This window comes from Mus pahari, chromosome 23, assembly GCF_900095145.1.
Source record: "Mus pahari chromosome 23, PAHARI_EIJ_v1.1, whole genome shotgun sequence".
NCBI lineage: Eukaryota > Metazoa > Chordata > Mammalia > Rodentia > Muridae > Mus > Mus pahari.
Genome location: NC_034612.1, coordinates 32,537,768 through 32,549,042, shown reverse-complemented (window position 1 = coordinate 32,549,042; position 11,275 = coordinate 32,537,768). Strand labels below are relative to the sequence as shown.

Below are 11,275 nucleotides of genomic sequence, written 5' to 3'. Positions count from 1 at the left end.
TCCCTCCCTCCCTCCCTCCCTCTCTCCCTTCCTCCCTCTCTCCCTCCTTCTGTTGCTTTTGCTATCAGGTATTTTATTATAGCAACAAGGAAAATAACTAGCATGCCTGGGCGCAGAGAAACCTAGCCACCAGCACCCACGGGCAGCTTGACTTCCTCCTCTGACCTCCACACCACCCTAGCCAACATGGGGTCACCCTGCTGGTACGCCTTCCCCGAGCATGGTCTCAGTCCTGGCATACAAGGTGCACAGAACACTGAACCAAGTGGACTGGCAAAGCAGGCGCTCCCCTCAGGGTGGGTCCCCGGTGCTGGGCTCAGGCTGAACAGCTAGGGCCTCACCATAAGCATTGCCAGTCAAGCTGTTCGTGGGTACAGCGTGTTTTCCATTCTGAGTGACAGCCCGGACCGGAAGGTGATGCTGCCCGATAGTCACTGGTGTAGCCGGCTGTAGGATGGTGACTGTGTGTCCAGGGACTCCTGGGGCCATCTGGCTGGCGACCGTCTGGATAACTCGGCTGGCTGCGGGGATTGTGGCAAATGCTATGGTGGGCTTCTCTTCCAAACCTGTAGGACAGACAGCCAGTCAGAAGCACACGCGGCCCCACCAATGCCCAGCGCGAGGCTGGCTGAGGGATAGGGATGGGGCAGCACTGGGAGAGGCCTTCCCAGGACAATCCTTGGAGATACGTTTAAATCAACAGGGCTTTAGAATGTGCTGGGGATAAGGTGGGACCGAGGATTTCAAGTCATCCTTGGCTACAGAGAGAGTTCAAGGTCAGTACGGGCTCCACGAGCCTCTGTCACAAACACCAAAAACAAAATGAAAATTTAAAAAATCATAATTATACCTTCAACTACAATTGACCCAAACTTAAGCTGCAGGGCAAAATGCATTGTCAGGAGAGAGACAGTTCTCTGCTAGGGCTGCAACTGCCTCTTCTGCCAGGATGTCATTTCTACGATCACAATTACTATTTCGAGCCGGGCGTGGTGGCGCACCCCTTTAATCCCAGCACTCAGGAGGCAGAGGCAGGTGGATTTCTGAGTTCGAGGCCAGCCTGGGCTACAAAGTGAGTTCCAGGACAGCCAGGGCTAAACAGAGAAACCCTGTCTTGAAAAACCAAAAAACAAACAAACAAACAAAAAAAACAATTACTATTTCAGTGTTGTTCCTAGTGGTTCTAGGGATTGAACCTAAGGCTACATGCTCGCTGGGTCTCTACGAGGGTCATCCTCACTGAGGGTCATCCCCAGCCCCACCCCACCCACTCTAATTAAAAACGTCTAGTTAAGTTACCCAGGCTGGACTTCAGCTTGCTGCACAGCCCAAGCTGGCCCCCCCTCTGTAGGAGCTGGGAGAACAAGCCTATGCCATCAGACAGAGCCAGCCTCCGTAATGACAGCATTAGACACACAGATAGTACTGACACTGAGTCCCCGTGGGAATAACAACCAAAAGATACCAGTTCCCAGAGAGTTCTGAGGCCGCCTTTCACAAAACTGAGTGTATCGCCAGTGTCTACACCATAGGTCCTTAGGAAGTACACATGAGATGTCTGTCTGTAATTTCAGCAGTGCTGAGGCAAGGTGACACAGGGTCTGAAGCCAGTCCACCCAGGGATACATATTGAGACACTGTCTAAAAATAAATAGACGGCCTGGAGAGATGGTCCAGTGGTTAAGCCATCCACATAGTGGCTCACAACTGTCAACTCCAGTGTGAGGGTATCTGATGCCCCTTTCTGGCCTCCTCAGGGACTGTGGTACAGACACACAAAACACCCATATACACAGAATAATAATAGAACCAGTCTTTTAAATAAGTAAATTAGGACTGCACCTTGACTGTTCCCTGTGCATCAGAAGGCTCTGTCAGCGACAGCAGAACAGTCCTCAGGGGGAAGCCGCGCTGTCTTAAACTCTAGGAAGACAGTAACCAAGACCCACCTCCCTGCTGGCCCCAGCTCACCCTGCCTAACAGTGACAACTGTGGTGGGACCCTGCTGGGACACAGCTGTGGTCACATTACCTCGAGCCTCATTGCCCAGGTCCAACACGGTTGTGCCTGCTGTGTCGTGGGAGGTCCCGGTCGAGCCCTGGCTAGCCAGGATGTAGCCGTTGGCTGAGTTGGCAGAGGTGGTAACCACCCTCACCATGGTGACGGTGGGGGCCTGTTGGACCACATGGATGGCGTGGCCTGAAGGCTGCTGGGAGGTCACTATGGAAGCTGGCATGTAGGCGACAGGCTTAGCCACTAAGTTGGAAGGTCGGGGAGGGACAGCCATGATCACTGGCTGGGCGCTGACAGGGGAGCCTGCAGGATGACATAAGAGGACAATGACGTGGATGGGCGGCACCCAGTCTGCCACATCCGGGAAGAGGATGAACCTGTGTCTTACCTGGGGCACTCTGGGAATAGCGGTACTCTGGAACAGAGGCTAACTTTGATCCCAAGTCGGGATCATGTGGAATGGGGGAGCCCTCCCGAGACAGGCACTCTGGGGTCTGCAGGCCACTGGAACGAGGGGACATCAGTCCCGGGTGGGTGGGTGAAGCTGGAGCACTCCTGAGAAGAGAAAGGGACCCACCAGAGTGGTACATCATACTGGCAGAGGAGGTAAAGGCACACTCACCCCCCACCTACACACACCCCACCCAACAATTATGAAGACACACCCTATGCCTGCCCGACATCTGAGCCAGTGAGTCTATGAAGACAGTCTACCCCACACACACACACCTCTGCTGAACAGTTTCTAAGGTGCACCTCGTATGTCTGCCTGCACCTCCTGGGGTGCACCCCGCCCACATTGCCCCATGTCCCACGTTGTACTTGCAGGAGCTTCTCTCTTATCTCCCTAAGGTTCTCGCTGGTGATGGAGACCCAGCACTGCCATGCCACTCAGCAGGGGCTGGGTAGGAAGGTGCCCATTGAACAGGCTGGGGGGTAGAGGAAAGACAGTTTCCTAGCAACCGCACATTCTGCAGTACACAGGGCAAAAGGTCCTGCCACCCTCCAGGAGCGGCTCAGCCTATGTCAAAAGAAAAAGTTTGTAGCCAGGTGTGACAACGCTGGCCTGTCACCCTTGCTATTTAGAAGGCAGAGGCTGGGGGATCTGAAGCTCAGGGTCTGCTTGGGCTACAGAGTGAGTTCAAGGCCAGTCTGGACAACTCTGACACCGAATGAAAAGTGAAACAAACAAGGTTGGGGCGCAGCTCAGCAGTAACGTGCCAGCCCAGCCTTGGTGGTAAAGCCCCGACTGCCAGGATGAGGCTGTTGAATGAATCCCCGTACTCCACAAACCCCAGCCTGCTATTAGACGACCACGAGGCCGACTGGTGCAGATGCAGGCACTCCTGTCCGAGAAGCCCCCCCCAGGCTCAGAAGCACTAGGCTCTGCTGTCCTGTAGTCCTGAGAGTGCCTGCCACCTGACCCATGTTAGTCAGGAGTCTCTCATCTGAGGGTGACCGCAGGCAGACTCAACAGCTGTCCTTGGAAGTTCCAGCTCCTGTGGACCACACGTGGTCAGAGAGAGCTGTCCAAATGGCCTTTACCTGCCAGGCAGGTGCACAACCCAGTGGAGCTATTAGTGGTGGAGTCTATCCATCCAATTCTGCTTCCAGCAGACAAGTTATGCTCCCAGCATGGCTCCATTAATATAGAGGGAGCTCAAGGGCCCAACATCAGCAGGGCAGCCCCTGGCCGTTCGGTGAAAGCTGGGCACCCTGTCCTTCAGCCTCCCACCCCCACAGACTCACTGACTGCATCAAGAAGTGCCGGAGTCTGAGAGCTGGGTATCACAGTGCAGCCTGCAAGGCCAGTGGGGAGTCACCAGTTCAAGACTACCCTGCCTGCCCACACAGTGGGATCTTGTCTTGAAATTAAAACCCAACGAAGGGGGAAGAAGGACTGAAGAAGCCGGAGGGGTCAAGGATTCCACAAGAAAACTTACAGAGTCAACTAACCTAGGTCCATAGGGGCTCAGAGAGAGACAGAACCATCAACCAGACAGCACGCAGGGAGAGACCAGGGCCCCCTACACATATGTCACGGCCATGAAGCATGGTCTTCGTGTGTTCTCCAGCAGTAGGAGCAGGGGCTGCCTCTAGATCCCTTTTCCTAACTGGGCTCTGCCTCCATAGGAGGTGTGCCTCCATAGGAGATGTGCCCCCATAGGAGAAGATGTGCCTCCATAGGAGATGTGCCTCCATAGGAGAAGATGTGCCTCCATAGGGGATGTGCCTCCATAGGAGAAGATGTGCCTCCATAGGGGATATGCTGAGTCCTACGACAGCTAGACTGCCAAGGCAGGCTGACACCCATGGGAGGGGAGGGGGGGGAGAGGAGAGGAGGGGAGGGGAGAGGGAGGGACAGGGAGGAGGGGAGGAGGTAGGAGAGAGGAAAGGAGAGGAGGGGAGGGACTGGGAGGGAAAGGAGAGAGGAGGGGAGGGGAGAGGGAGGGAGTGGGAGGAGAGGAGGGAGGGGACGTTGGGATCAGGATGTAAAGTAATAAATTAGTTAAGGGGGGGGGGAAGCAGCAAAGAGAAAAGCCAAAGAGTTAAAGGGAAGTCGTCCTCCATAGAACAGACCACGATCCTCAGTACCAAGCCTCCCCACTGCTGTGATCCGGGACCCACAACAGCCTCTAGACAGTGCCAGGGAGCTTACCGTGAGGACAGAGGCCCGAAGGGGGTGCGGAAGCAGGAGACACCTCTCTGTCTCCGCTTTCGGAATGCTTGTTCCACGAGCTTGGCTTCGGAGGCAGGGTCTATTCGCCAAAAAGAGCCCTTCCCAGGCTCCTCCTGGGACCGAGGAACTTTGATGAAGTAGCGGTTAAGAGAGAGGTTGTGCCGGATAGAGTTCTGTAGCAGAGAGAGAGAGAGAGACATCTGTGGGTCACAGCCACCAGAGGGAGAACTGGTGACAGTGACCTGGCTACAGGTAACCACCCCCCAGGGACTGCGTAGGGCACAGGGTAGCCTCTGCTATTCGAATTTCACCCAGCAAAATCCTTCACTGTTCTTTGTGGAAGAAACAGACAGCTGTGCAGGATCAAGTCAGGAACAGAGCAGAGGCCTCACCACCTCTGACACAGATAAAGTGCACAGAAGTCACACGGGATCTGCTGCATGAAATGATGTGCATATATGTGGCAGAAGTCATAATGCATGAAGCCCTGCACTGCACAACCTCGGCATGGCAGCCCTAGCACTTAGGGAACAGGGGGGTCATCCTTGGGTACATAAGTTTGAGGCAAGCTTTGGCTACATGAGACCTTTTTGCAGAAACAAAACGAAATGAAACCAGCTCTCTAATGGCTCTGGCACACCATGGAAGTACTGTGACACTACATGTCACCTGGGGAAACTCCCAGGCGTCTCCCTACTGTGGGTTTATGTGAAGCACGGAGGGTGCCCAGGCTCCCAGGGCCTCACCTGCCAGCCCTTGTCGGCAGTCCTGTAGTAAGGGTAATGTTTGGTGATGTGGGCGTAGATGCCACTTAGTGTTAGCTGCCTGTCCTGGGCTGAGGAGATGGCTTGCACGATCAGCTGCGCATAGGAGTACGGTGGCTTCGACTCGTCCTGGAGGGCAGAGTTCACATAAGACAGAGGATTAGGGAGAAGGACAGAATCTCCCCACCCAGGCCACCCAAGCCTGATGCAGACAGACCAAAGTGGCTGCTGAGTTAAGTCACCCTGGAATCCATGCTTGCTGAACCAAGGGACAATGGATTGACTGCACCTGGTCCCAGCCTTTGGAAGGCTGAGGCAGGAGGACCTTGATTTTAAGGTTAGCCTGGGGTTATGGCTGAAACATTGTCTCAAAAACCTCAAACAACAACAAAAATAACTCAGAATAGTGCCTCTGGCCAGGTGTGCTTCATCTCTGTGGTCCCTGCACATCTGAGTGTAAGGCTGGTCTCAGCCACTGGAGTCTCTCAAAAAAGCAACAAGCAAAATGGAGGGCCTGGGGAAACAGCCAAGTGCAGAAAGAGCCTGCCCACCATGCATGCATCAAGACCTGAGGTCGGATCCCTGGCACCCAGAGTAATAAAAGACCTGATGTTACAAACTGTAATCCCAGTGACCACTGGCTGCCCGCCTAGTCTACAGGGGGAGCCTCAGGTTCAGTGAGACCCTGTCTCAAAAGATAAGAAGGAAAAGAGCTGAGAAAGACACGGTGTGGGCTAGCACTGCTGCACATATGCAAGTGTGTGCAAACAGACACACGGAGGAAGGAAAGGAACAGAAGACATCGCAAGTCCACCTCACTGGAGAGAAAACAGGTTTCAAATCATTGAATCCTGGAGTTTCTCACTCCCCAGCACACTATCAGCTACCAGACAGAAAGGAACAAGGACACAGTTATAAAAAAAAAAAAAAAATTGTAGCTGCTCTGGTGGTACAGGGTTAGGGTTAGGGTTAGGGTTAGGTCATAACTACTGAGGTGGAGGCAGGGCAGTCACAAGTTCAAAACCGGCTGGGGCTACTTAATGAGACTCTGCCCCAAAATAAAAAGCAAAAAGAGAGTTGGTGGTATAGCCTGCGGAAGAATCACTCCTGGGTTTGATTCCCAGTACCATCAAAAGAGGGTGGTGGGTGGCGCAGGTGGTCGAGTCGCACACCTTTAATCTCCACATATGGGAGGCAGAGGCAGGTGGATCTCTGTGAGTTCAAGGCCAGCCTGGTCTACAGAGCAAGTGCCAGAACAGAGAATGATACAGAGAAACCTGTCTTGAAAAACGTAAAGAAGAGGGTGGGTAGAAGAGAAAGACAAATGTGTCATTTGTCTTAAGGACTGTTAATCTCTGAAGATGTCTCACTCGAAGTGGATGGAACAACAAGTCCTGGGTTGGGGACAGGACTCCAGCCATGGTAAAGCTCACGTCTGGGAAAGCAGCCAGGTGCTGCAACCTTGAATACCCCAGCGAGCCACCCTCAGGACCCCTTGCTTTGGAGTCTTGGTCAGACCTTGGGGCTGTCTCCGCCAGAGGCATCTGCTTGCTGCTCGGAGGCAGCCTTCGCAGCGAACTCTGCGGCCAGCTGAAGGTCGGAGGTCACATTCTGCACAAAGCGATAACTGGACGACCCGGCCCCTCGAGGACTTGCTGGACAGGAGTTGGGGACACTAAAGAGAAGAAAAAAAACACAGTCAGTCTGAGACACTGGGAGGAAGGACTCTGGGTGGGCACCCTGTCTCCGAATCACCACGGGTGATGGATGGATGGAGGTGTTATTTCTGCCCTATGGCAACATCACTGGGCGATCAGCTTCAGAAAGCTGGAGAGTTACAACCAAAGGACCCAAGAGAGGACAGACATGCTTTACTCCTCTGAGGCCAAGGCCAAAGCTGTAGGAAGCGGAGTCCCCAGGCCAAGAGGTTCCAATAAGCAAGAAAGCTGCTTCAGCAAAGCGCACTGCTCTGGCTGTAGAGGCTAGCACGAAAGTGACCACAAGATGGCGCCCTGAGCACAGGCTTGGATGGCAAGTAACTCCACAAGAGGGAATTTGAAACAGATGCTGTGGAGGGGTGGGGGGGAGTGGTGAGGTGGGTTGTGGGGAGGTGTGCTGGCTGGAAGAAGAGGGGGCACATAGAATTCTCAGCCCCGGGCCATCAGCTCCACTGTGACCTACCACCAGTAAGGGCAGCACAGCTGTGGGGTGTGCGGAAGAGAACCAGCCAGCACCACCCGGCACCCCCGGCTTTGGCTGGCTGGCTGATGGGTGGTGAGCTAAGTGATTAGGAGAGGTTCTCTCAGATGGGAAGATGACTGCTGCCACAGCAGACCACCTGAGTCCAACCCTGGGGATCCACGTGGTGGAAGAATCTGAGTGACCCCCACAGGAGGTGCCACCTTCCCCCTCACACACCCACACACCCACCAAATAAATACAATGTAACATAAAAGTTAAAAAATAAAACCTTTCAAATAGGGAAAAGTAATCAAACTCTGAAACGGGTGGGGGCCTTGTGACTGCTCTGTACACGGCCTCCGACCGCAGGCAGAAAGCCTGTCACATCACCCCACCAACACCTGCGGCTGCAAACGACAAGTGTCGGGCCACCACTCTCTGGCATGGCTGCCCTCAGCCTGCACAGTGCCCCTCAGGCCTGGGGTTCGACGCCGTGGGTGGCTGCTGGCCCATCTCCCTCTTCCTGAGAGCTGCTCAGGACAACAAAAGCTCTCTGAGGTCCGGTGGCATGATGGATTCCTTCCGGGGTCACGACCCTTCTGTAGGAGGGAGGGGGGTACACCACACAGAGTCCTAAAGTCTCTAGTTTAAGCGTGCATGTTCTCTTCTCTTCTGACCACCTCAAAAATCTGGTAACTTCTGCTGGCCTCCTCCCCACCCCATGTCCGTAGGCCCAGCCGGCTTGGCAAGAGACACAGAGTCCCCTCGGCAAGCTGGGAGGCCCTGCCTGAGAGGTGGGAAACCATGACTTTCTCTGTGGTTCTTTTTCTTTTTAAAGGGGGTCTTGATATGTAGCTCAGGCTGGTCTCAAACTCATCATCCTCCTGCCGCATTCTTCTGAGTGCACCGCATGTCTGGCTTGAATTTGATTCTCTCTTTTCCTATGATGCCTAGAATGGATGGGAACGCCCAGCATGGCCTGTCTCTGTGTGTGTGTATGTGTGTGTGTGTGTCCTAGGCATGTGCACCACACCAGTCTGAATTTAATTCTGAATCTAAAATATAAGTCCGATTTTACTCCAGTGTCCCCACACGCAAAAATCAGGTTTCTCTGTGCATAGCACTCCTTGAATGTCAGCACCCAGGAGGCAGAGGCAGGCAGATCTCTGAGTTCAAGGCCAGCCAGAGCATAACAGTAAGACCCTGCCTTAAAACCAACCAACCAAATAAACGAAGTTTTTTTTTTTAAGAGCCAGGCTTCAAAACCAGACTTGGAATGAAGCATGGTCAAGAGAAACATGGCACGGGGCGAGAGCTCGTCACTGGAGAGTCACCAAGCAGTGCCACCCTGGTTTGGTATCCTGCCCCAGGCCCGGGCAATAATGACCTCAGAGTTTACCCCAAAGACAAGAGAGATCAAGTTTCATGGGTGACCATGGGACTGAGAAGTCACTAGGGAACACAGCACACCTCCTAGTTACAGGCCACGGACACCCAACATAAGTGGAGGTGGGGTAGGGGGCTGCTGGGTGAAGGCAAGGAGATGGAGAGCATCGATCCTGGGTGTATGTAGTCTCCCTGCCCGTTCTAAGGGCACAGACAGCCCGAGGAGGTGTCATGCACACCTTCACTCCCACGTGCAAAATCCCACGTGCAAAATTCATGGCCCACAGGAAAAGTCGAGAGACAGACCTGATGGTTGCAGGTCTGTCGTCCAGCTGAGGCAGGAGGATTATAGCTCAAGGTTAGTCTGGGATATGAAATGAGTTCAAGTCCAGCCTGGGGAACTGAGTGAGACTCAATCCTGTCCTGTCCCCACTGACCCCCGTCCTCCCCATTCAAAAAAAAAAAAAAAAAAAATTAAAAGAGTCTGATAACGTAGCTCAGTGGTAGAGCAGTTATCTAGAAGAGAGGGGCTGGGGTGTGGTCAGTGGCAGAGGGCTTGCCTAGCATATGTGAGACTCTAGGCTCAGTATGCATGTATGCCCCTCCCCCACTTGAGAAGGCAACCTCAGCCTGGCTTCTGGCAGTGAGTGATCCCTGTGTGGCCACAGCTGGGATGTGCAGTGAGCGCTCCAGTCCTGAGTCTGTAATGGTGGTTTCCCAGCAGCCTCTGCGGGGCAGACGGCAGAACAGCATGCTTTTTCAATCCACTTCCCTGAACCACCCCTGCAAGCAGGCTACAAGGAGAGCGCTGCGCCTGGGGCAGGGCATCCTGTGGCTGGGGCTCAGAGCCCTAAAATGACCACTGGGACAGCGGGAGTCGCTGAATCCCTGGCCAAGTGAGGAGAAATTCACAACAAGGGTGAACAGCCAAGAGGGTTGGAGCCTGCAGACCAGCCTATAGCAGCAAGACTGACTCTGCCTTTAAAACCCAAACAAACAAAACCAAAACAAACCCGTCCCTAAGAGCCTTCCTCACAGAACCACAGTGAAACAACGGAGGAGGCGCCTGCAAGGTTGCTCTGTTCCAGTGGAGTCACACACCTTCAGGAGGAGCCTTTTACTTCCAGGGAAGGCAGAGCCCTCCCTGTGGGGAACCAGGGACTCAGTCCCCAAACAAACTGACTGCCTCCACCCTGGAGCCAGAGAGCCAGGACTTGGTGGTGGCCTGGAGGGTGTGATGGAGTCTGCATACAGGGAGCAGAGCTCAATAAACCTATGCCTGTCACTGTCAGTAAGTTGTTGTTGGCCAATGAGAGACCCTGTCTCAAACAACAGAGAGGAAAACCGAGCACAACCTCAGAGGAGTTCACACACACATTCACACCTGCGCGCGCGTGCACACGCACACACACACACACACACACACACACACACACACACACACTCAGAGCTGTTGGCCCAGTGGTGTGCATGCTCTGGAGTCAATGAGAAAGCTTGAAGGCTGTGAGTGCCAGTCAGCTCCTGGGGACTAGCCTGGCCCTGGCCTGTTCCAGCAGCACCTTGCTAATCTCATGCTGGCCCTGTGACAGCCTGGGCCACACCCTGGATCCTGGCTTGACTCAGATGCCAGGTGTCCAGGGCCCCTGACAGGCACAGGCAGTCACTTCTCCTTACTTTCTTTCTTTTTTCTTTTCTTTCTTTCATTTATACAGGGGAGGGAGCAGGCTAGTCTTCTCTAGGGCCTCAGGTTATCTCCTTAGCTGGCCTTGAACTTGCTAAGCAGCTGAAGGAGGCTTTGAACGCCACTGCACTTCTCATGTTACTGTGAGCTGATTTCAAACCAAGAAAAGAAATCTGAAGGAGGCATACCCCGCCCCACCCAACACCTTGACAGTGTCAGTAGCGGGGCCTCTCTGCTGCCAGCCTCACGGCCAGTGTGGGACCCTAGAACTGCCAGGTTCAGGGGAACAGTAGTGTCAAATTGGGGGTGGAGGGTTAAGGGCTGCCAGGGCCAGGGCTGTGAAGGTACCACAGCTGGAAAAGTGCTGGCCACAGAAGTATGAAGATCTGAAAGTGATGTTCAGAACTCACGTCAAAAAGCTGGGTGTGGTGACTGGCACTTGTAATCCCAGCACTGGGGAGGCAGAGGCAGAGGCAGAGGGGCAGAGGGGCAGAGGGGCAGAGGGGCAGAGGGGCAGAGGGGCAGAGAGGCAGAGAGGCAGAGAGGCAGAGAGGCAGAGAGGCAGAGAGG

At 54.1% G+C, this 11,275-nt stretch overlaps 1 protein-coding gene across 1 annotated transcript in view; it reads right to left on the bottom strand.

Moving 5' to 3' along the window:
- Window positions 1–11,275, bottom strand: part of Foxk1 (forkhead box K1) — a 63,941-nt gene that overhangs the window by 6,337 nt on the left and 46,329 nt on the right. The window contains exons 3-8 of the mRNA XM_021186744.2: window positions 6,976–7,132; window positions 5,440–5,586; window positions 4,673–4,866; window positions 2,402–2,568; window positions 2,032–2,316; window positions 342–566 (exon numbers count right to left, since the gene is read on the bottom strand). Coding sequence (XP_021042403.1) covers window positions 342–566; window positions 2,032–2,316; window positions 2,402–2,568; window positions 4,673–4,866; window positions 5,440–5,586; window positions 6,976–7,132 — 1,175 coding nt within the window. The remainder of the gene's footprint in view (window positions 1–341; window positions 567–2,031; window positions 2,317–2,401; window positions 2,569–4,672; window positions 4,867–5,439; window positions 5,587–6,975; window positions 7,133–11,275) is intronic.